A 24,462-nucleotide genomic window follows, 5' to 3' on the forward strand; every position below is an offset into this window, starting at 1 on the left:
TGGGTCAACTGTGTCATCTGGGGCTAATCTTACACACTCACACGCAAGCAAAATATTCATAGATATGTTTCTGCTGAGAATCTTACACTCATTGCACAAACTACAAGATGTTTATCATCGTTTTATGAAGGATTTGAAAAGTGTTTTTTTTTTTTTGTTCACTACAATCCTGATGACACTCTTTGATGTAAGATATATTTATATTCAATAAGACAACATTACATTTAAAATTTACATCACCATGTAAATTCTGTCCTCATTTCCTCACCTGTCATTCCAAACTTCCTGTCTGAGAAAGTTTGCTTAAAGGGTTAGTTCACCCAAAAAGATCTTCATTTGAGTTCTGAAGATGAACAAAAGTCTTACAGGTTTGGAACGACATGAGCGTGAGGAATTAATGAGAGAATGTTCCTTTTCATGTTATTTCCATCAAGTTGTGCATCAATTTTTGGTCCAGATAATTTATTGCCAATGCAAGAGTCAAGCACTTTATAAAGTCTCCTCCAGCACATCCCACAGACTCAGAGGAGCCAATTCCTGTGTGAAAATGATTTTTCATGCTCCCTCACAACCATTCTTTCACAATTTGAGCCCGATGAATCTGGACATTGTGATCCTGGAATATGGCCATGATGTGTCTTCCTGCATGGTTGTATAAGAAATGAAAAGCTACACCAGGGCTCCAGAGTGCGACTAAATGGTCGCATTTTGCGACTAAAATTTGAGAGTGTGCGACTGAATTTTACATCCAGTCGCACATGTGTGACCAGTAAATTTGCCTGCTGTCGGTACTGGATAAATTAAGAAAATACACTTACTAATTATAATTGATAGACGTTATGTCTGGCAAATTCTATCTTTGCCAGCCGTTTCTATATGAGATAATATTAAACCATTTATCCGTGATGCATTTTTGCCATTCGCAATCCAGAAGAGAAAGCGAGCGCTCTCATGTGGAGCTACAGCGAACACAACACCACAGTCAGCTTAATGAGTGACGATGGCCAAGAGAACTACACAAAAGTTTAGTCTGCTTAAACTTTAGGGATGTGCTGTGATAATAAAATAAATTTATTTTCGATTTCGGCTTCCAAGAATTATAAAAAGATGATATGAGGTAAAACTATTCCTATAGCCGTGTTCGTCGAGCTCATCCTTCCCTTCACAGCCTTGCGCTGTCATTTCTCCTTAAACCTAAACTAAACGTCAGATTCAGTGATTGTTGTAAACTGCAGTTTGTACTGTTGCTAAACTGCGGGATGTGTTTGATAATAAAGAGCTATTAAATGCACAATAATCCGCGCAAGAGACGCTGTTTCCAACTTCAAGGCGGCTTATGTGTGTGTGCTGTGAAATGGACCGATTTGCACATTATATTTTAGGCTTCGTGTGCGCGTCTAAACCATCAAATAAACAACAAATAGCCGGTGTCAAAATGACCAGATTGGAGAGTAGTTATTTTAACAGTTTATATCTTAAATGGGCTTAAATAGTTTGGAGAAATAGGAGAATATGATATTATTAGTTCTACATTCGATCGGTCTTAAAGGGGCAGCGTCTAATAAACCTGCTGACGATTGAGCCATTAATTCGAATCGAACAAAAGGCAAATAGAAAATATTCACATCTCTTGAATTAATAACTTTAGCTTTTATAAGCATTAATCTAACAATTTATACAGTGAAAACTATGCAGTGTTATTTTACATTTCATTACTTTATTAGATTTCTTTGTAGGTTTGTTCTTTACTGTAATATTAATGTTAGCAGACCTTCCGAATGCCTGCACACTGGTCCATTTACAAATAGATGTTTTATATTTTTGTTCAAACATTGCTGTTTCTTTTGCTATAGATATTTTACTTTTCAGATTATAAAGCCATGTTAATTATGTTCTTAATTATGTTTTTTTTTTTATACAAAAAATATATATAAAGTATAATAAAAAGAACCGGTAAGAATACTGTTAAAATACCGGATCGATAAGCAGTATTGGTAAGAGTAGTAATACCATTAAAGCCTTAACGATACTGATCCCTATTAGTAATACAGGTGTGGATTTACGGTGTGCGCCCCTAAAATTTCTGGTTGTGCCCCTAAAATTTTCAGTTGGGGGCCACTGTGCTCCTAGTGAAAAAAGTTAGTCTGGAGCCCTGTACACACTCCATCAGTTAGGGTTAGAAGAACTGTTGTCAAACATATAACATGCTAGAAACACAATAATCACTGCAATAATGATCCACACACTTTTAAAGACCAATTATGTTGGACCCACTTTTACCGTCTTTAATTCAGCGCATGTGTCTGTTCACTTTTCACAGTCAAATCCATTCCACTTGAGGAATGCCCTATAAATTAAACTCCAGTCTGTGTTTTCACTACTGACACCTCCTTGCACCCGCGACACAGCAAGGTAAACTAAGCTTCTTAGCATACACTCACCTAAAGGATTATTAGGAACACCATACTAATACTGTGTTTGACCCCCTTTCGCCTTCAGAACTGCCTTAATTCTACGTGGCATTGATTCAACAAGGTGCTGAAAGCATTCTTTAGAAATGTTGGCCCATATTGATAGGATAGCATCTTGCAGTTGATGGAGATTTGTGGGATGCACATCCAGGGCACGAAGCTCCCGTTCCACCACATCCCAAAGATGCTCTATTGGGTTGAGATCTGGTGACTGTGGGGGCCATTTTAGTACAGTGAACTCATTGTCATGTTCAAGAAACCAATTTGAAATGATTCGAGCTTTGTGACATGGTGCATTATCCTGCTGGAAGTAGCCATCAGAGGATGGGTACATGGTGGTCATAAAGGGATGGACATGGTCAGAAACAATGCTCAGGTAGGCCGTGACATTTAAACAATGCCCAATTGGCACTAAGGGGCCTAAAGTGTGCCAAGAAAACATCCCCCACACCATTACACCACCACCACCAGCCTGCACAGTGGTAACAAGGCATGATGGATCCATGTTCTCATTCTGTTTACGCCAAATTCTGACTCTACCATCTGAATGTCTCAACAGAAATCGAGACTCATCAGACCAGGCAACATTTTTCCAGTCTTCAACTGTCCAATTTTGGTGAGCTTGTGCAAATTGTAGCCTCTTTTTCCTATTTGTAGTGGAGATGAGTGGTACCCGGTGGGGTCTTCTGCTGTTGTAGCCCATCCACCTCAAGGTTGTGCGTGTTGTGGCTTCACAAATGCTTTTCTGCATACCTCGGTTGTAACGAGTGGTTATTTCAGTCAAAGTTGCTCTTCTATCAGCTTGAATCAGTCGGCCCATTCTCCTCTGACCTCTAGCATCAACAAGGCATTTTCGCCCACAGGACTGCCGCATACTGGATGTTTTTCCCTTTTCACACCATTCTTTGTAAACCCTAGAAATGGTTGTGCGTGAAAATCCCAATAACTGAGCAGATTGTGAAATACTCAGACCGGCCCGTCTGGCACCAACAACCATGCCACACTCAAAATTGCTTAAATCCCCTTTCTTTCCCATTCTGACATTCAGTTTGGAGTTCAGGAGATTGTCTTGACCAGGACCACACCCCTAAATGCATTGAAGCAACTGCCATGTGATTGGTTGATTAGATAATTGCATTAATGAGAAATTGAACAGGTGTTCCTAATAATCCTTTAGGTGAGTGTATATATATATTGACTCTGCAGAAAGTTGGCGACTTCTGCGCACTGCGCACCTCAGCATGCGCTGACCCTGCTCTGTGATTTTACGTGGCCTACCACTTCGTGGCTGAGTTGTTGTTCTTCCCAATTGCTTCCACTTTTTTATAATACAACTAACAGTTGACTGTGGAATATTTTGTAGTGAGGAAATTTCCCGAATGGACATGCAGACGCTTCTACAAACATTTGTAAAAGAATGGGTCGCTCTCAGGAGCTGAATTCAAGCATGGTATCGTGATAGGTTGCCACATGTGGCACAAGTGGTAGGCCACGTAAAATCACAGAGCGGGGTCAGCGCATGCTGAGGTGCGCAGAAGTCGCCAACTTTCTGCAGAGTCAATAGCTAAAGACCTCCAAACTTTGTGTGGCCTTCAGATGAGCTCAAGAACGGTTTCAATGGCGAAGCAGCTGCATCCAAGCCTAATATTGTGTTGATCCCCCTTTTTCTTTTTCTAGACCCCTGAACGTGCGCTGTGGTATCTGGCACCAGGATGTTAGCAGCAGATCCTTTAAGTCCTGTAAGTTGTGAGGTGGGGCCTCCATGGATCGGACTTGTTTGTTCAGCACATCCCACAGATGCTCAACTGGATTCAGATCTGGGAAATTTGGAGGCCAAGTAAACTCCTCAAACTCATTGTTGTGCTCCTCAAACCATTCCTGAACCATTTTTGCTTTGTGGCGGCGCATTATCTGCTGAAAGAGCCACAGCCACCAGGGAATACCGTTTCCATGAAAGAGTGTACATGGTCTGCAACAATGCTTAGGTAGGTGTACATGTCAAAGTAACATCCACATGGATGGCAGGACCAAAGTCGTCTAGCCATCACAATTTGGCCCTTGTCAAACTCGCTCAAATCCTTACGCTTTCTCATTTTTCCTGCTTCAAGCACATCAACTGTGAGGACAAAATGTTCACTTGCTGCTTAATATGTCCCACCCACTAACAGTGCCTGTCAGTGGTCATAGTGTTTATATATATATATATCGTTTTTTTTAATTGGGGATTGGCACTAATAACCTGTTTTTATAACAAAATGTATATTTATTTGCAAAAATGTCCCTTTTTTTCTGTTGATTATGAGATGAAATTGAACCCTAACATGTTTTTGGCAGTTTGGGAAAGATTCACTCCTGTTGTTCAAATGATCTTTTTCATGTGAATCTAAAATGACAATGTGCTTTTATGTGAGTTTTGTGTGCTGTGAATTTGTCCTGTTGGATGACATTCAGAACATTCAACACAGACACGTGTGCGCGCGTGTGTGTGTGTGTGTGGCCATGAAAGCTTGCGTGTGTCATGCAAGTGTTGCTGTGATTGTCATGACATAAATGACACCTGTGACAATAGTTTTCTCCACACATTTTAAAGGCAAGCAAGATACATTCAGTACAGGGCATGTTTCTTGTTTGTTTGTTGTAGTTTTTTTTTCTTTTTCATTTTTTCTTGTTGCATAACAAATGTAACATATTCAGGCAAAATTACCATATGAGGGAGTGCACTAAATGTATATATACATTAGTTCAGGTTAACTAATGCTTGTTCAGTCTTGCTAATGATAATGCATGTTGATTAAAAAAGATTTCAATGATCATTTCAATGCCTTTCCATCTTGCCAAAAATGTGTCAGTAATCAACTCAGGTGCAGTACTTACATAAATCATTGAGCACTATAAATACATTAGACATTAGAACCAACCAGTGCTGGAGACAGAAGTGAACTTGGATTACCACTAAAGGGACTTTAATGGGTTTTACCCCATTCAGAAATGACCCAAGACCAGTTTGACCATCACCCTTTACCTTTAAGTAGCTATGCTAAGAAAAGCAGCGAAACTGATCTCAGATCTATCATGCTCCTCATTCTCTGTTTGACAGAGTACAGCTGCGTTCACACTACCAGAGACAAAGTGACACAATCCCATTCATTTCAATGGAGAGCTGTTGATATCCCGTGACAGTGACCGTTGGCGACAGGACGTGGGCGTCCAGGGGCAAAGTTGAGATATAGAGTGCTGTGAGGTGAGGGGTGATGCATTTTTGTAGGACAAAACACGGAAACGAGTTTAGCACTTCTTGTTCCATCGTCTCAAAGTCGATGGGTTTTTTGTTAAATGCCTGAAATAATGTCTGTGGTGAACACAAGCACTTTCACATTTTATTCTACAACATAAAATACATCAGTATTACCCTTGTGATTTTGTAAAGCTGTTACGTGTCTTGAAAAAGGAGGTTGCTAACAGGTTGCTAAATGACTACAGAGCCTGTCGGGGACATTAAACGTCACGCCGAACAGGTAAGTGCAGTCCGCTTTTGTATTCACGTTCTTACAAACTATGTTTTTTAGATAAAAACTGAGCTTAATGGTGGACTTTGAAGTCATGTGACCGTAGTGTAGTTGGTTTATAGCCTACCTTAAGCTTTTTACTTCTGGCGATTGAAGTTAGGCTTCAAAATTCATAAAAGTTGTCTTCATCATGATGGACAAAACAGGTAAGTATCATAATCTTTTGTTGATCCCAGCTTATTTTTTGCGATAATCCAAAAGCCTATAGGGTGTTTTGTCGAGGAAACCACCAGGGTGATGCTAACTTCCGGGTTGGCCTACAAAAATATGTCATCCCTGCACCACTTTTAGTTTTGTATTTCCTTGTTTTGTTTTGTTGAATATTCATTGTTACTATTTTGTTTGTCCGGCATATGGGTGACCGATCCAGGTGGTCCTACTAAACGAAGCCCATTGGACTGTGAGACCGTGATTAGACTCCCCCTGCAACTGCCTCATCGACACGTCATCTCAATAAACCCGTCTCCGGCGTGTTGACTCAGATTGTTCGAATATTACAATTAAATAATACTTAAATCGATATGTCATCCTCAATAAACCCGTCTCCAGCGTGTTGCCTCTGATCATTCGAATATTGCACTTTAATAATTATTTAATCAACATCATCCTCAATAAACCCGTCTCCAGCATGTTGCCCCCGGTCCCTCGAATATTCTGATCTATTATGACCTCTGAGCTGTAAAGCTGCCAGAATAATAATAATAACACGCTGTTTGTTAATTGGCCAGAGGAGAACTGGCACCCCGACTGAGCCTGGTTTCTCCCAAGGTTTATTTTTCTCCATTAGGTCACCTAATGGGGTTTTGGTTTCCTTGCCACTGTTGCCTCTGGCTTGGCGTGCTCAGTTGGGGACACTAAATTTTTCAACTAAACATCGAAATAAATCTAATTAATAAACTAAATTAACCATTTAAACTAAATTACTGATCGAATTATTGATCTAAAGCCCACACTGTCACTGTATGATAATTGAAATGAACTGATGACATCACCGTTTTTTCCAGAATGGCTATACAGCTGAATAAAATTATGCTGCATTATTTTCCTGTTTAACACTGTAAAGCTGCTTTGAAACAATCTACATTGTTAAAAGCGCTATATAAATAAAGTTGACATGACTTGACTTGACTGATGTACTCACTGTGAGTTAAGGGCCTGCATTATCTACATACGTGTTTTGGCCATAAATGCCAAAGACCGTTGGCTTGGGCTTACGCCTACTGGGTAATTTTTATAAATGAAGTGTTTTACCATTTTTGATGTTGAGCTCAATGTTTTAGTAATTATTTGACAAAATAAACTTGTGGTTTGTGGCATTTACGTCTCTGCTTGTCCCCTTTCATTTAGTTGAAAGCTTGTTATCGGATAGGCTCGAAATTGGGGAGGTCCCTAGTACAGGCTTTATTAGTGTAAGTTTATCGGGTCACGGTCACAATTGGCTGAATCCGAAATCGCCCCCTAAACCCTCATTCACTATTCCCTACGTTAGTCCACCAATACAGTTCACTTGAAGAAGTGAATGAAAACGAGTGAGCGAATTCAAACAGCCGCTGTGTGTACACCTAGCCTGGCTCCGCCCTCCGACGTACTTTCGCTCAATTTTCATTTTCCTTCAGTTCTCCGTCTGGGATTGCGGTATATTCTCTGGTTTTATATTCTCGGTCCAATCAGCAAACAGAGGGAGTGGCTGAGAACGATGACATTGATGTCGTGCGCTAGTTTGAGATGACATACGTCACGACTAAACGTTAGCGATTGGTTATGGCAGATCCAATAGTTTTAAAATTCAACTAAGTCTTCAAAGAAGTTAACGCTTGTCAATGAAGAGTGGCCAGACTCTCTGTACAAATGAAATGGACGAGAGTCTGGTAGGACATCTGGACATCGGCTGTACACTCGTTATTGCGGTGCATTGTGGGATTGAATGAGTGCACTCCATAACGTCAACTATGGATTCAGACACCACTACAAATGGCTGTCCCCTCAAATAATGCCCTATTTGAGGGTATAGGGGGCGATTTCGGATTCAGCCTATATGTTTAACTTAATGCAAATGAAGAGCAACTTTCGGGAGAGACAACCAATAGGAGTGAAGTCCGTGGAGTCACATGATCCGTCACTCATCACATAAGTAGCCGTGATGGCAAAGAGCACTCACTGTTTCTTGTTTGTCCTTAATTTTTAGCATTTTATGCTGATTCAGATTTTTAGTGTTTATAGCAGCAAGAAACCTGATTCGGTGTCTACAAGTAAGGGAAAATGTACATCCAGCCAGTTGTTATCACAGAATAAACACCGACAGGGTGATCAGGATCCGTTTTTTTTGCACATCCAGATTTGATCCAGATGGGTTTTTGAAAGTCTGGACAGCAAAAAATATTGAAATCTGATTTTTTTCAAAATCTGATATAAACCACATATGGAGGTGGTTTGAAATGCGATTCCAATCCGATTTTTACAGATACGTCTCAGTCTGGACACTGGCTGCTCAAATCAGATTCAAACTGTCTTTTGCGTCACTATATCTGGACACACAAATCTTATTTGATCACTTGCAGTTTATAGCATGTTTACAGTTTGCCTAAAAAGATCTGATTTGAGAACAAATCAGATTTGCCTGCAGTCTGAACACAGTGGCAGTGTGAACGCAGCGTAAAGCTTAGCTGAATAAGTTGCAGACTTGGATTTTTTTTGCGGAAAGCACGTAGAGTTTTCCAATAAAATTTCAGAACCAGATTGTAAGTGTAACAAATAAAGTGAATCTGGCTAGCTTTGCTGACCTGGGTCCATTTTACCCACATTAAAAGATTGCAAAACTGATCTCAGTTCAATATAAAGGGTGTCATTTTGTCTGTGCCAGTTTTTTGTGCTGAACTAAAAAAAAAAAGATTAGTTTTGACTGTGTACAATGGAAGCTTGTTTCTACCCACGGAATAAACTAATTAAAAATGCAATTGCGATTTTCCTCTCAGAATCCTCAAAAACTCGCAATTGCAAGAAAAAAGTCACAGTTATCTTTTTAAATTGCGAACTGTATCTCACGATTCTGACTTTTTCCTTGCAATTCCCAGTTTTTTCTATCACACTTCCGAGAAATTGCAATTTATAAACTCAGAAACTCAAAATTGTGAGATATAAACTAGCAATTGCGAGAAATAAAGTCAGAATTGCGAGATAAAAAGTAATTTTTCTATTCCGTGGCAGAAACAAGCTTCCATAGCATGCTGTCAGTTACCACAGAAAATAGTTTAGTTTGCAAAAATAAAAATGGCGTTTTATAGTAAGGCACTCTCGATAGTGGAAGTCTATGGGGCAAGGCATTGTACTATGGTAAATGTTCAAATACATACAATTTTGAAATTGTGACCACAAGACTAGATAAGACTAATGTGAGAAAATCTCTTACTGACCTTCTCTGTGCAAAGTATCTGCTTTTTCCATCTGAGCTTCACGTTTCAGCTTTAAACCTTGTTGTGCGTTTGCCCCCAGATGTCATTTCAAACGCATTACTGTAAACCACATTTTTATTTTTACAAGCTGAGGACCGGTCTAAATGATTTTCTGTGGTAACTGACAGCACCCCATGTGTCTTGGGTTATGGAACAGGCAGGGGCGTAAATTTCATCTAACAGTTGGGGGGGACGATAAACATGAAATTTCTCAAGAGCAATTTTTGAAGGGGACTCAAATAATACAGCCAAAATCGTACTTGTAAGGATATGTGTAGCCTACCACAAAAAATATATAATAATATTTATAAAAAAAAAATTATTTGGCGTTTTGGTGCACTGAAAAATGATCTAATGTCCGTTTTTATTTTCTCTGTCATTTTATCTGACCAACAACACAAAGCGATAGTTGTTTAAATATGAGTAAGGTTCCCCACGCAGTCATATTATAATTATTAAATTATCTCGTAAGGTTCCCCACGCAGTCATATTATAATTATTAAATTATCTCCTATCCTACACATAGTATTTTATACTATGATATTCAGATCTTTAGATATTCAACTGCAGCAAGCCCAACACAGATCTGGCGGAGCGGCCGTCCGCATATAGCCTACTTTAGATTTAGAATTAGCGCCAATTCGAGGGCGGGTTCGGGTTGCTTGAATTATGGGTTCATTAGCCTATTATTCTTAATGAAAATCACAGCAAGAACAGTACAATGACACACTCCCTTAAATAGGCACTTTTACATGTCGCTTTGAAACCAAATCTTCCGCGATCATCTTGTCTGTCAGCTGTTTGCTCTGGTGATTAATGAAATCTGACTCTCGTTCGGCTCGTGCTGTATCAGACACATTCAGTTTTTAATTGTTGTGTCTGTTCTCTAACTAAACAAAATTATTGTATTACTATAAAAATGAAAACGACGGTGGCCCGGGGCGGTGCCGCGGTGGGCAAGTGATGTGAACAGTGTTTTGCCTAATCTGTATTAAAGAGAAGAGTCCGAAAGAGTTCATCTGATGTTTAAAGTGAATAAAATAGTATTGCCAGCGAGTTTCATAACTGCTGTCTGAAGGGCTTGTTGTCTCCCCAAACTTGTGTTGTAGTTTTTTTTACGTTCTATGGGTAACGTTAAGTTAGTTGAGGTGCGCGGTGGATCAAACCACTGTGGGGCAAGGGGGGAGGGGGGAACTCAACATTTTTCTAAACTTAAACGCATTTTTTTGTCCTGTTTGCTTTTGTATTGTTTTACTACTTACACATGTATTTTAAGTATATATCATTATATTATTTACAATACTCAGCATGGTTTTTAGGGGGGGACAGCCCTCAGATTGGGGGGGTCCTGTCCCCCCCGTCCCCCCCGTGATTTACGCCCCTGGGAACAGGTGTTCTGAGGCGCTGCACACTGTGATATTCAGTAATGACTGATGGAAAATTAACAATAGATAATTAATCAGGCCAATCTGTGTCTTTGTTTGAAATCACCGAATGACACAAACACGTTAAAAGTGAAGCGCTTCGCTTTTCATTGTCACTGACGCAGCTTGTATTTGTCAAACACACAAAGCAATACTAGCACAGTTCTCTGGTCATGGTAACCTATGACCCTTCATGACTATTTGTGAACTATGACCTTTAAATTATGACTCTGTCCACTTAGTGCAAAGGATGCTGACCAAAGCCAAGCCCTACACATATGATGCCTTGCAAAACGTATTCAGACCAGAAACCAATTTTTCAATGATAATGAATTACAAACCCTGCATATAAAGGTGAAGTGTGAGATTTTCGCACCGCCAAACAGACACGCAAAAATAATGCATTTTCAAGCATCCTCTTTGCCTGCTATTATTCGAGCAAACAGTCCCTGCCCAGTCATACTTCCCAAACACATATCTGAGTGAAACGGATTCCCAATTGAGGGAATTGATTGGATGTTTGGATGGTGGTGGTTTGCTATTGGTGGATCTCATGTGAGTGACAGGTTGCCCCGCCCTCACGCTAGTAAACACCAGAGAATGTTGCTCCTTTTTTTTTTTTTTTTTTATCAAGACACACTTAAATAATGTTGAAAAATTAAATTTTGAGTTTAATTTCTAAACAAAAGAACAAAATCTTTTTTTTTTGGATTTTCAAGCATGATTAGACAAACGCTGTTTCTATAGCATTGCTACAACCCATTCTCATGGCAGTTCATTACCTTTTTTGTGTTTTGGCCCATTTGTTGGCATATAAATTCGTACAGTTCATTCATGTTTTGGTACAATCTGCTTACACCCCACTGACGGTTAGATTTAGGGGTGAGGTTAGGGATCATGCTTATGTTTTTTTTTCTCTGAAAAATCGCTCATACCCGTACAAATTACACTGTGCAATTCATACGAAATCACCACCTCGTGGTTTATATCACATAATCATCAAGCGCTTCGTTTTTTTAATGGTGAAAGAGTGCGAGGTAAGATGTTAGTAGCGTAAACATTTATTTTTTGACAGTTTTACGAAAGAATTGTTAAACGACCAACAGTAATGTGATGCAAACTGCTCACGTTTTATGTCAAATTTGGCCTTTTGAATTGAAAAAATAGGTTGCCATTCATTTGTGTGATTCATAATTGAATGTAACGAGACCAGCATTTTTTGGTTTTGAGTTTTCAACATATAAGGTATACAAATAAAATTGAATTTGTGCATTTTTAAAAAGAACTATTATCTGCAAAATGTTTCTTAAACAGTTAAAGGGATAGTTCACCCAAAAATGAAAATTCTGTCATTAATTATTGGCATAAATAATAAAAGCCTAAATTCAATTTGTTCATCATATAAAGGGATTGAGTCTCTTCAGAAAAGTTGGACTAAACCGCTCAATTCATATGGATTCGTATTACAATCTCTTTATGAACTTTTTGAAGCGTTAAAGTGCAAGTTGTGTAGCTGTTTCATCAGAAAGATCTTCATTTGTGTTCAGAAGATGAGCGAAAGCCGATCTCACAGCAATTTGTACATATTTTACGAGGTGGCTAATTCGTACGAATTGGTAAGATTTTTGCTAAATCGTACGCATTTGACGAGCTGCTCAATTCGTACGACTTCGTACGAATGACCTATCCTCAAACCCGCCCCTAAACCTACCCGTCACTGCAGTATAGACAAATCGTGCAAATTCATACGAGCAAGGTCGAACGAATTCGTACGAATTTGTACGAATTAGCCACTTCGTACAAATACAAATACGAATTGGTCGTGAGATAGCGTTGGAAAGTCTTCTAACCCTAACTGTGCGTTCACACCGCCGGCGGCGAGAGCGGCACGTCTTGGCCGATTAATTTGGCCGTCGAGGAGAGTTGAAATCAGGTAAACTTTATGGTAATGAGCTATGACGCAGTTCGGCAGCAACCAATCGGAATGTAGAAGTGCTCCGCTTGTGAGGACTCCAGAGAGCGCAGTGTTGTAAACTTTGGTTCCGACCACATTAGTTCCCAAGCAAAATGGAAGAGAGGTTAATCATTGCTGTGGTGGGTTTGATAAGAAGGCGCGCGACACTATTTATAGGGAACATTTTTGCTATAGAACACTTGTTTTTCAGCGGGAATGCAATTAATTTGCTCAAAACAACACCGATTTGACTAATTGCATTAATGCTGCACTTCAACCAGTAACGTAGGCTGCACACAAATTAATGTTAATTAAAGACAAATGCTAGCAAACCTCTCCTGTAAACTACATGTTGAAATTAGACTAGCACTTAACCATGAACACAAAAGCCACACCACACAAATGGCTTTAATTTGTTTATTTTGTTAGCAAACATGTAACTATAAATGTTAAATTATATCCATTGATCTGTTTTTTTTTTTACTGACACATTTAAATTATTTCATGAGGTTAACTTATACGGTTATACCAAGCAGCAACCTCCCGCAGTTTCTCTTGGAGCCAACACGGAAGTAACTTAAACTGCAATTCATCGACTGGCCACTAGAGCGGCTCCAGAAGGAGCAGAATCTCATTGAGCCCCATGTTAAAATGCCCAACTTTACAGCAGAATATAACATGTTTACAGCCTCCTACAAATTGTGGTTTTGGTCTATACGGCTAATTTTGCCCTTCATAACAACTGTGAGGGGGTGAATTTTTTTATAACTCATTCGTTTACATTATATAAAGCATTAAAGTTCTGCATAATTAAGGGCGTGACCACTTCGAGTGACAGGTGGATAGCCATTTATCTGCTGTCTGTTAGTCATCACGTCACTTCAGCTCCGCCCACGTACCGCCTTTTTGCCCATTTTCTGTTATCCGTGAGTGACGCGCTGCCAAGATGGCAACGGCCATCTCGTCCCTACTTTACGCTTCAAAACTGCTCTTCAGAATCCTATGGGTGACGTCACGGACACTACGTCCATATTTTTTTACAGTCTATGGGTTATACCCTACTTGTGGTCAGTCAGCACAAATGCCGATAAACATGATTGTTTGCTTTGGCCCCTTTAAATAAAGTTCAAACCATTCGATGTACGTCAGAGTGTCAGCGCTTCCACGAATCTTTCTACAGCGTTGATGGCAGGGCGGCCAGAGCGAATTTTGATGCTCTCGCGGGCGGTGGTGTGAACGCACAGTTATGGGTTTGGAACGACATGAGGGTGAGTAATTAATGACAGAATCTTCATTTGTGGGTGAACTAACCCTTTATATTAATTCTTATTCTTTTATTCCACATTTAAATCCTTTATATTCCTTTAAACATAAAGACCATTACCATTGGGGTCTTCTTTTTTCAATTAAAATCTCTTAGAAAAGTCATAGCACACCTCTTTTAAAGAAGACACGTGTTTTAATGTGTCTTTCATCCCCGTAGCTCAAAAAGTGAGGGATGAGTTGTCTGATAGCAGTAGTAATAGTGACAAAAAATTGGTGAAGGTCTGAATATTTTTGCAAGGTACCGTACACACACTCACACACCCCTCCCCTAACTGCACAGATTCTCTTAAAGGGACAGGTGCACCGTTGTAAACACAAGGAGAGATGGAAAGGAGGGAAATGGAGGAAGACTTGTGATGTGTCCAAACAGCTGTTTTGCAGTTGCTGCATGTTGTTCCCGTCACACGGCGGAGTCTTTGCCACGCTAGACTGAAATGTGACAGGCAGCGGACGCCCCAGCAAACAGGGCGGGCACCTCAGAAACAGCTTCGCTTGTGTAAAGTCCACCCGGCGTCCGTTTTCAGAGTCACTCCAGCAATGGAGAGTTGGATCGAAAGAGTCACTGCATGCACACGCGCAAACACTCGTTCGTACTTTCTTGAGCACACACCCGCACATCCAGGCCCACGCGGAATCTGCGCAGAGTTCGGCAGAATGCCCATTATTCGCAAACGTCTACACATCGTTCGTCCCGCACATGTTCGTTTAATAAATATTTGATGATGCTTCCAGCTGCCAATAATAATATAGTACTCTTAGCTTTATTTAAGTCACTTCATCGCAAGAAGATTCCGTCTGGGCCTGCTGATAAAGAAAATTTGTGACACTCTCATTCACCTCCTTCAATCGGCAGCACGTCCCCCCGGAAGACTGAAACTTCAGTCTCTCCGAATAAAGAAAAGGAAAAGTTCTCGTTGGTCCCATTTCTGTGATGACAGCCGTTTCCGTGTTGAATTTGTAGGTTATGTTGGGATATTTGAGTTGGGTTACAGAGAGCAGTGCGGTATGGGCTGGAAGCATGTTGCAGAAGGCATGCAGGTGTTGTAATATACGGGAGAGCAGAAAAGCGATGGTATGCCGCGTTCCGTCTTTTCCCCCTTGCTTTCTTTGTCTTTTCCGGCTGCACATGTTCATGTCATCTCACGCACGTGACTCTTTCTTGGAGTGAGGCTTGTTGCCCAGGAGAGCATCCATCTCGCTCACAGTCTGAGGCGTCATTTGAGACAGCACCTACAGAGAATATGAAAAGACTGTTATAAGGGAGGCTGTGTCTCATTGATCAAAAGAGTCAGTAAAGACATGTTACAAAAGAGTTCTATTTTAAATCAAGGCTGTTCTTTTGAACTCTCTAATCAGGGAAATCATCAAAGAAATGTATTAAAAAATGAAATATTAAGCAACACAAACATGGAAAATAATAGGAAATGTTTCATGAACATCAAACCTTGTGAAAAAGAAGTACACTTTAGCATGGAGGGTCTCCAAACTCGGTCCTGGAGGGCCACTGTCCTGCAGAGATTAGCTCCAACCCCAAATAAACACACCTGAACCAGCTAATCAAGGTCTTACTAGGGCCTTGTGAGACACTGATTACCTGGGACAGGTGTGTTTATTTGGGGTTGGAGCTAAACTCTGCAGGACAGTCGCCCTCCAGGACCGAGTTTGGAGACCCCTGCTTTAGCACAAGTAATTATTATGTAAATAATGTACTTCAAAACAATATACTTGCACTGTAAAAAATTACCGCGATTTTAACGGTAAAAGACTGTAAAAATGCTACGGTGAAAAACAGAAAGTTTCCATACTAAATACGGCGAATAACTGTAATAGATCTTATCTTACATTTAATTTAGTAAAACAGTAAAATACCGTTAAATTTACAGTTTTTGGAAGTGAAAAAGAACAAGTCATTGTGTAATTTACAGTGAAAAACTGTAAATTGACATTCCCAGAATTCCCTGCGTGACATTACGCATTTGATGTATTTTCATTGAAATAACTATGTTTCTTCTTATTTTATTCTAATCAGTTATGTACATTAGGGTTTTATGTTACATCTAATGTTGTTAAATTAATGTTTATTGCATTTTTTAAATTTGTGTTACCATGATGGTGTTCAGTGTTTGTGTGAATGACACCTTCCATATAATACTATTGTCCTTCTAATTGCTGCTTGTGTGTGCTTTGATTCTTCATGTGACTCATCTCCACTATGATTGGTGATTAAAGCTTTGATTCATCATGTGACTCTCGTCACCACTGTGATTGGTGGTTGTCAGTATATATCAAAGGTACATAACAGATATTAGTATTTCAATAGGTTGGTAATTTAACATTATTTCAGTTACTGAAATAAGTTTTTTTCCCGAACATTTTTACAGTGTGCATGTAATTATTACAATATAAACCTTTAAATTATACGGGTTTGAACTGTGAAATAGACAGTAAACTAAGTGCTATCCGGTAAAAAACCCAAAATTTTTCTACCGTATTTTTTACGGTAAAGTTCTGGCAAACACGCCTAACGTTTTTTTTTTTTTTTTTTTTTTATATAGTTTATCTATGTTTTTTATTCCTGGCAGTATTTTTCTTTTTTTTTTTTTTTTAATTACGGTTTGTTTTCTTACAGTGTATTGAATATAACACATTCGGACACTTAATTGCATGTTATTTACAATTAAATGAAAATGAAAACAAATAAAACCAACAGTTTTAGTGTATTTTTGATCAAATAAATGCTGCCTTCTTTCAAAAACATAAAAAAATCATACCCCAAACTTTTGAACAGTAATGTGTTTGTGTGTGTGTGTGTATTACCCGCATAGCTCCAAGGTTCTCAATAAGCTGGTCTGTATTGGACACACCAAGAAGCACAGAACTGACCCCTTCACTGCGCAAACACCACGCTGAGTGAGAGATTTCACAATATCTTATTGTAGTCAAACACTTTTTTTATTAAAGACATTTGAATGCACAGACGCATGAAAAAATGGAAAGCACTTTCTCAGTCTGGCATGCTCTAAGGCCCTGTCCCAAATGGCACCCTAAACACTCGTGGTCTTCCTATGAGTCCACACGCTTTAACTTTGGGGAAGAAGTCTGCTATGGAGCTCGCTTCAGTTTGCATTGAGGGCGCATGAAGACTGCAAAGGGGGCGCTCACGAGCACTCTTCTGAAACATAACATGACAAATGGGACACCCTACGGTTTCATGGACTTAATGGACAACCACACGCGGCTGCCAAGTCCACAAGTCTGTAAGTGCATGAAGCGTGCCATTGGGGACAGGACCTGTATGCCTGACTGACTTTACACAACTTGCAGGAGTTGAGGTGCACATATACGTGGATGATTCTTGGCCAGAATAAGCTTGAAAGTGGACCAGAAAAAAATTATTGTCTAAACATAAGATTTATGTATTTGAATTACATATACATTTCCCATGCATTTGGATTACATAATTTTAACATAAACAAATTAATAAACTTAATGTGATTCATATATGTAAGTCATACATAAATGTAACAGGTAAGATTTATGTAATTGTATTGATAAACTGAATGTGATTCATATATGCCAGTTTTACGTAAATTAAGCAGTTAAGATTTATGTAAAAGTGCACAGAAAAACGCAGATGTTAAATTAACACTTCCTAGTGTTCATGTGTGTGCTCACTACTGGGTTAAAGTACCATTGAAGCAGTGTTAAAGTTAATTAGATAATTGAGTGATGATTGAGCATTAATGATGAACACCTGATAATAATGAGCAGAATAACTGAAGGAAAGAGAAACACAAGTTTACTACAACTAACTTCAGCCACAGCCTTATATAAAATCAACTGAAGATAAAAGAAGACATTAAATCTCTGAAGATCTCAGCAGATGAGGATTAAACTACTCCACAAACAGCATTACCAGCTTCACGCATTACTAACCAGACTGACTATATTTCTGTCATTTCTGTTTTAAGGAAAATAATAGTTTAATTTGAAGTCACTATGATGGAGAACAGTGTTTGCTTTAGTTGGGCTCTTGATTTATGTATGACTTACATATATGAATCACATTAAGTTTATTAATTTGTTTATGTTAAAATTATGTAATCCAAATGCATGTAAAATTTATATGCAATTAAAATACATAAATCTTCTGTTTAGGCATAAATTTTTTTTGAGTGTGCGTTTCCCGTACATCGATGTAACATAAAATCCCAGAGAACCGGAAGTTGCAACTGTCTTTACTTCTGTGTTTGTCTGGCTATCACCAGACCAAGATCAATTTAAAATTGAACATTGGTCTGGGGAGTCTGCTCTGTATTTTCTACTGCATAATTCAAATGACTCAAATGTACACAATTGGATAGTCCTTCAACCAATCAGACCACAAGAGGCGTGATCAACGGGCAACGACCCATCGCTTCTCCATCTGTCATCATGTTAAACCCGCCAATAGCGCGCCAGGTGGATAAGCCAGTCTGTGATTGGTTCCCGCAAAAGTGTAACAGAAGCAGTAGAAATGAATGTACAGGTTTCCAGACTGCGTTGCAGGGCGAAATCAAATCGCCGGCAGATCAGACTGGGTTTACCCAGTCTACTTCTGTGTTGTAACATATTACCATGTGAAACCGAATATTGAATAGAGGGCGGGGTTTTATTTTAGCGCACCTCCTCTCCATCCCTCACTCAAAAAGACTGATGGTTGGAGAGCAGTGGTTAAGGATATTCAACCCAACCGTCAAACTGATGTCATCTGAGAGCGGACACCATTCCAGAGTTGAGGCAAAGTGTCCGATTTTTAGACCACGACAAACAAATTTTCTCCTGTGTACTAAGACTAGTAATGTGTGCTAACAAAGTAAATAGGGTCAATTTTGATTTCATGATGACTTTAACTACCATAGTACGATGCATTGTTGAAGAAATCAACTAGCTAGTTGAATTAGTTCTATTAATGCTAGATTTTTTTGCAAAAAAATTACGAACATGCCATCTGAGGACTAATTCTCATTTTTCTCAGTTATTTTGCGTTATTCATAATCATAGGCTCGTTCTTACGTACTAGACTCGAGCATGTACTGCTTTAAATCTCTTGACAAACTAAAAGACGTAAATGACATTTGTATATATTTGAAATAAAAGATATAGATTGTAATGAATGCCAGCTTGCTTATTTCAAGATGAGGATTTATTAAGTCCGCATGTCAAGAAACCCTGGATCAAAAAACCAGTCATAAGGGTAAATTTTTTTTAATTGAGATTTAGCTTTCCATCGATGTATGGTTTGTTAGGATAGGACAATATTTGGGCTAGATACAACTATTTGAAATTCTGGAATCTGAGGGTAAATATTGAGAAAATCACCTTTAAAGTTGTCCAAATGAAGTCCTTAGCAAGGCATTTACTAATAATAATACATTTTTTATATATTTACGGTAGGAAATGTACAAATTGGAACATGATCTTTACTTAATATCCTAATGATTTTTGGCTTAAAAGAAAAATCAACCATTTTGACCCAATACAATGTATTGTTGGCTATTTCCACAAATATACCCGTGCGACTTATGACTGGTTTTGTGTTCCAGGGTCACATATATGCTTCTAAACACATGACGAGAGCTGTCATTCCAACCACACAACTGTTCGTTGGAACTATGGTTTTGGGAAACAAAGACTCGTTCAACTTTGCTGATAACGACGGAACTTATAAACATAGTTGGCTAGCGATGCTCTCGGGAAACGCACCCCTGATCATTTACACCAATAGTCAAAAGTCTAGCCGAGCAGAGAGACACTCACCAATGGCGAGCTGAGCAGCCGTGCAGCCCAGCCTGTCAGCCACCAGATGGAGCTCTTTGATTTTTGCAAGCTGTCTGCGCCCTTCTTCACTGTGCACTCGCTCCTTTAGCCACTGATAACCCTAATACACAATCAATCATTGAGACCATCAAGAACAGGCCTATAATATGAATGTCATTGCATCAGATAACAAAATATCAAATCAAATGACATTGAGAAATTGAAAAGAGATGCAAATAGGGAGGAGAGAAACAAACTCACTTTCATTGCGGCTCTTGAACAGTCTGGAACGCCATCGCTGTATTTTCCTGTGATCAGCCCACAGGCGAGAGGAGACCAGGTCATCGCTCCAACACCTGACACAAGACATGGAGTTTGAGTTGACATCTGTCCTAAATAAACCTCAAATCCAACAATTAAAATCATGAAATTAACCCATTCTTCTTTTAAATGTGCACAATTTAAGAAGTTGGGCATTTCAAAAGTTGCATTTGCATCATAGTACTCTACTTCTAGGTGTAAACTATTTCTTCAGTGCATTTTGTCTTTCAGCTCAGCTATTTTCATGCTGGAACATGGTGTCAGGGTTAGTTTCATTAATGGAACACGCAGACTTCACTTATTCACCTAGCTTATACACCATATCCCCCAGAGTTAGATAAGTCCATACATACCATTCTCATCTCCGTGCGTGCCATAACTCTGTCTGACCGCTAGCCTAGCTTAGCACAAAGACTGGAGGTAAACGGCTCCAGCTAGCCTACTGCTCAATAAGTGACAAAATAATGCCAACATTTTCCTTTGACTTTGCTGCTGTACCATGAGTGCAGAGGCGCAGTGATATTATGCAGCTCCTGAAAATAGTCCCCAGCACGCTCTCTGTGTAAGCAGGTTGTCACATTGGTTATGTTGACAGAAGTTAGCCTATTTTCAGGCGCTGTGTTATATCATTGCGCCGCTGCACTCATGGTACGGCTCAAAGTTCCTTCATTATTACGCAGGAATGAGAGTATAGTTCCTAGCCATATCGGTCTAGAAAATCGCAACTTTTAATTTTCCGTTATTTTGACAATTATTGAGCAGTAGGCTAGCTGGAGCCGTTTACCTCCAGTCTTTGTGCTAAGCTAGGCTAGCGGTGTGTGCGTCAGACAGAGTTATGGCACGCTCGGAGATGAGAATGGTATATATGGACTTATCTAACTCTGGGGGATACGGTGAATAAACTAAAGTCCAAAAAAGTCGGCGTGTTCCTTTAAACAGCCCCTGCCGGTGGATTCTGTACTAACAAAATATATTTTTGAAGCATAAAACATTTACAAAACATCCAAAACAATTCATTATATCATAGTAGATGCTTCATCAGTGACTGAGCTCTTTAATAGTGTGAAAAAGACTTTCCTCTATGTTGCAAAGAGCGCTAATATACTATAGAATGATCAGTCACATGACATCTACGGCCAATGGCACGTTGCATACTACATACAGCCTACCAGCTGAGCAACTGCCATGTGGTTTAACGGCACATGTTTTGGTTTTATTACACATTTGGTTAAATGACAGACATTTGAAAGTAATTATAGTGTCCTCTGGACTCCTACGTGTGTTAACAGCGTAACGATGCACGTTACCGGCAACGAGACAGCATACTTGCGATGTGTTAACCAAGCATTCGCGTCTGCATAGAGAATGTTTCTGGCTTTACACATTAGATTAATGCATACTCTAGTCTAAGTATATATATTTTTTTAAACTGTACTTGCAGATATTATAATATTAATGACATAAAAGGTCACTTAAGTGTACTTAAAGAGAACACACTTTCATGACTGTGTGTCTTAACACTCTTTAAAAAAGTGCACTTTGTAATAATGTAATGTCCTGATTGTGTTTCATTTTAAGGTAACCTTTGTGGACTGACCGATCTTGTGGTAGAGCTCTGGCAGCTGCACCTCGACTTTATCCCTCTGGAAATAGTGATACTCGGCCTGCTCGCACACCGGTGGGATTAAGTTAAACTGCCTTGCTACGGAGTACGCCTCCTAAACACACAAACACACACAGAAGACAAGAAAAGGTTAAGCTGTTGTCATATTGTGTTGAGGAATAACTAAGGCCCCGTCCACACGAAGCCAGAGCTTTCCCTATCCAATCTTTTTTTTTCCTCGTTTCAAGAAATATCTGCGTACACACGAGATCAATGAAAATGACTCAAAACGATGTAGTATACATGCCAGACCAGTATGTGGCGCTGTAATTCTGCCACAGAAATACACAAAAAACGGAGAAGAAGAGTTGTGGCTAGAAGGGGTGTAGCAATGATAGGAAGCGAGACAAAATCTCACAATAAAATAACAATAAATACATTTGCTACTTACCTGGGATGCATTTCCCGTACAACGATGTAACTCACTGCTTAACTACCACAGTACGATGCATCGTTGAAGAAATCAACTAGCTAGTCACGACTGTTTCCCGAAACCATATTGTCGCAAATCTGTCGTTCAACCACGTTGGTTAATGATGTCATGCTGGTGATGGAGTAATAACTGCTTTTAATTAATTATTTATTTATTTATTTAATTATGGACATGGCACCTGAGGACTTATTCTTATTTTTCCCAGTTATTTTGCTTTATTTCCAGATTAAATCATTGTCTCGTTCTTACTTAGCCTACTAGTGCACGTCCGCACATGCGCACTCTTCAAAAAAGGTGCTTTAAATCTCTTGACAAACTAAAAGACATAAATGACATTTGTATGTATTCAAAATAAAAGATATAGATTGTACTTAATGTCAGTTTATTTTGCACAAGATAAGGATTTATTAAGTCCACATGTCATGCAAACCAGAAACTCTGCTTCTAATCACAGGTCGAGATCTGTCGTTGCAACCGCACAAGTTTGCGATACTGTTTGCGAACGATCGTTGGAACTACGGTTTCGGGAAACACCGATTGGTTGAACTATGTTGATAACGACGGAACTTGCGAGCATAGTTGGCTAACGACGCTTTCGGGAAACGCACCCCAGATTGTGTTTTATTAATGCCTACACCTACCCCAACCCTAAACCTACCCTTACAATAATGCAAAAACAGAAATTAAATGACGCAATATTGATTTGCGCATGCCTGTAGTTGTATCCCTTTCTAGTCTTTCGCGTGCGGGACGTGGTGTGATGACATCACCATTTCACAAAATATACGAATTGGCTGTACACATGAAAACGCAAGGGTGTTGTTTTCAGATTTATCCACTCTGGGAACTGGGTTAAAAAAATATTGGTTTAATGCTCCCAAAACGGCGGATCCGTGTGGACAAAACGCTGACAATTTTTTTTACGTATACAGCGAAACGCATCTCTGTGTGGAAGGGGCCTCAAAGAAGCGACACTACGAATTTAAAGGTACACTATATAGCTTTTTTGTTAAAAACAAACCAAATTTAAATAATGTGTCAATACATCATAAATCCTTCTTCCAAAAGGTGTTTTTGTCTTACCATGATTCACTATGGTAAGCATGGGCGTCGGAAGCAAAAAAAAATGTGGGCGGGTCCTCTCTCAGCAAATTTTTACTGGAGTAGATGCCCTTTACATTAAGTACAAATATATCGCCTTGTTTGCTAAACATCTGGTTGGACAAGACAAGATTACGGAAATCACCTTATCATTGAGAGTGGCAATAGTGTAGGGGTAAGATGCATGGCATCAAGTTTTGAAGAAAATCGACCCGCGGTTTGAATCCGCCTTTTGCCGAACTCACTCTTCTCCCTTTTCTCATCACATATCAGATCGGAAAGGCATTTATTTCAATAAAAATGTAAAATATTAGAAAAGTGGAAATAAAGTGTCTAACATGTGTTTAATAATAAGTGTTTATCGGTTAGGGGTAGGTAAACAGACATGTGCTGAATTAGAGATGATAAAAATGAGTGGATCCAATATCATTGATCGTAAAAAGTGGGTGGGTCTTGTCCCATCCACATACAATGGTTCCAACGCCTATGATGATAAGCCTATTATAAGTGTTTATATTGTAGACCAATATATAATGCATACATGTGTCACTCTGCCTCCCCTCACATCCGTAAATAGAGAAAAGATGCTCCGACTACTTTGACGCATGTCTGGTGTGGGAGTGGCAGAGGTTAGCTGTCACAACTAGAGAAAAAGGCTGACAGCTAAATCTCCAACCTCTGGAGAATCACCCGTGTTACAAAATAACACAGAGCAGAGGAGAGTCTGCTGGCAAAAAGAGAACGCAACAGAGCTCGTAATAAAACAAGAATCAACATTGGCTTGGCTTTTCAGAGAACTGACAGATTTGAAATGTTGTAAAAACGACACAGATACAGATAAACGGCCATATGTATCTCTCTAACTGAGTTCATTGTAAAGCTTCGTCTGTTGTGAAGCTCATTTCATTATGGTTGTTGTAGTGCTGTGATTGAATTTATTTTCAAGGAAGTGGTG

At 39.3% G+C, this 24,462-nt stretch overlaps 1 protein-coding gene across 2 annotated transcripts in view; it reads right to left on the reverse strand.

The window, feature by feature from the left end:
* Positions 1–11,538: 11,538 nt before the first annotated feature.
* LOC307125554 (voltage-gated potassium channel subunit beta-3) overlaps positions 11,539–24,462 on the reverse strand; it is a 106,900-nt gene continuing 93,976 nt past the window's right edge. The window contains exons 11-15 of one of the 2 annotated variants that reach the window (XM_079815481.1): positions 21,908–22,028; positions 20,251–20,345; positions 19,990–20,110; positions 17,008–17,096; positions 11,539–15,420 (exon numbers count right to left, since the gene is read on the reverse strand). In XM_079815481.1, the coding sequence (XP_079671607.1) occupies positions 15,331–15,420; positions 17,008–17,096; positions 19,990–20,110; positions 20,251–20,345; positions 21,908–22,028 (516 nt within the window). In that variant the 3' untranslated portion in view covers positions 11,539–15,330. The remainder of the gene's footprint in view (positions 15,421–17,007; positions 17,097–19,989; positions 20,111–20,250; positions 20,346–21,907; positions 22,029–24,462) is intronic. The other variant, XM_079815482.1, reaches the window with a different exon arrangement.

The sequence above is a fragment of the Gobio gobio genome, assembly GCF_949357685.1.
Source record: "Gobio gobio genome assembly, chromosome: 4".
NCBI lineage: Eukaryota > Metazoa > Chordata > Actinopteri > Cypriniformes > Gobionidae > Gobio > Gobio gobio.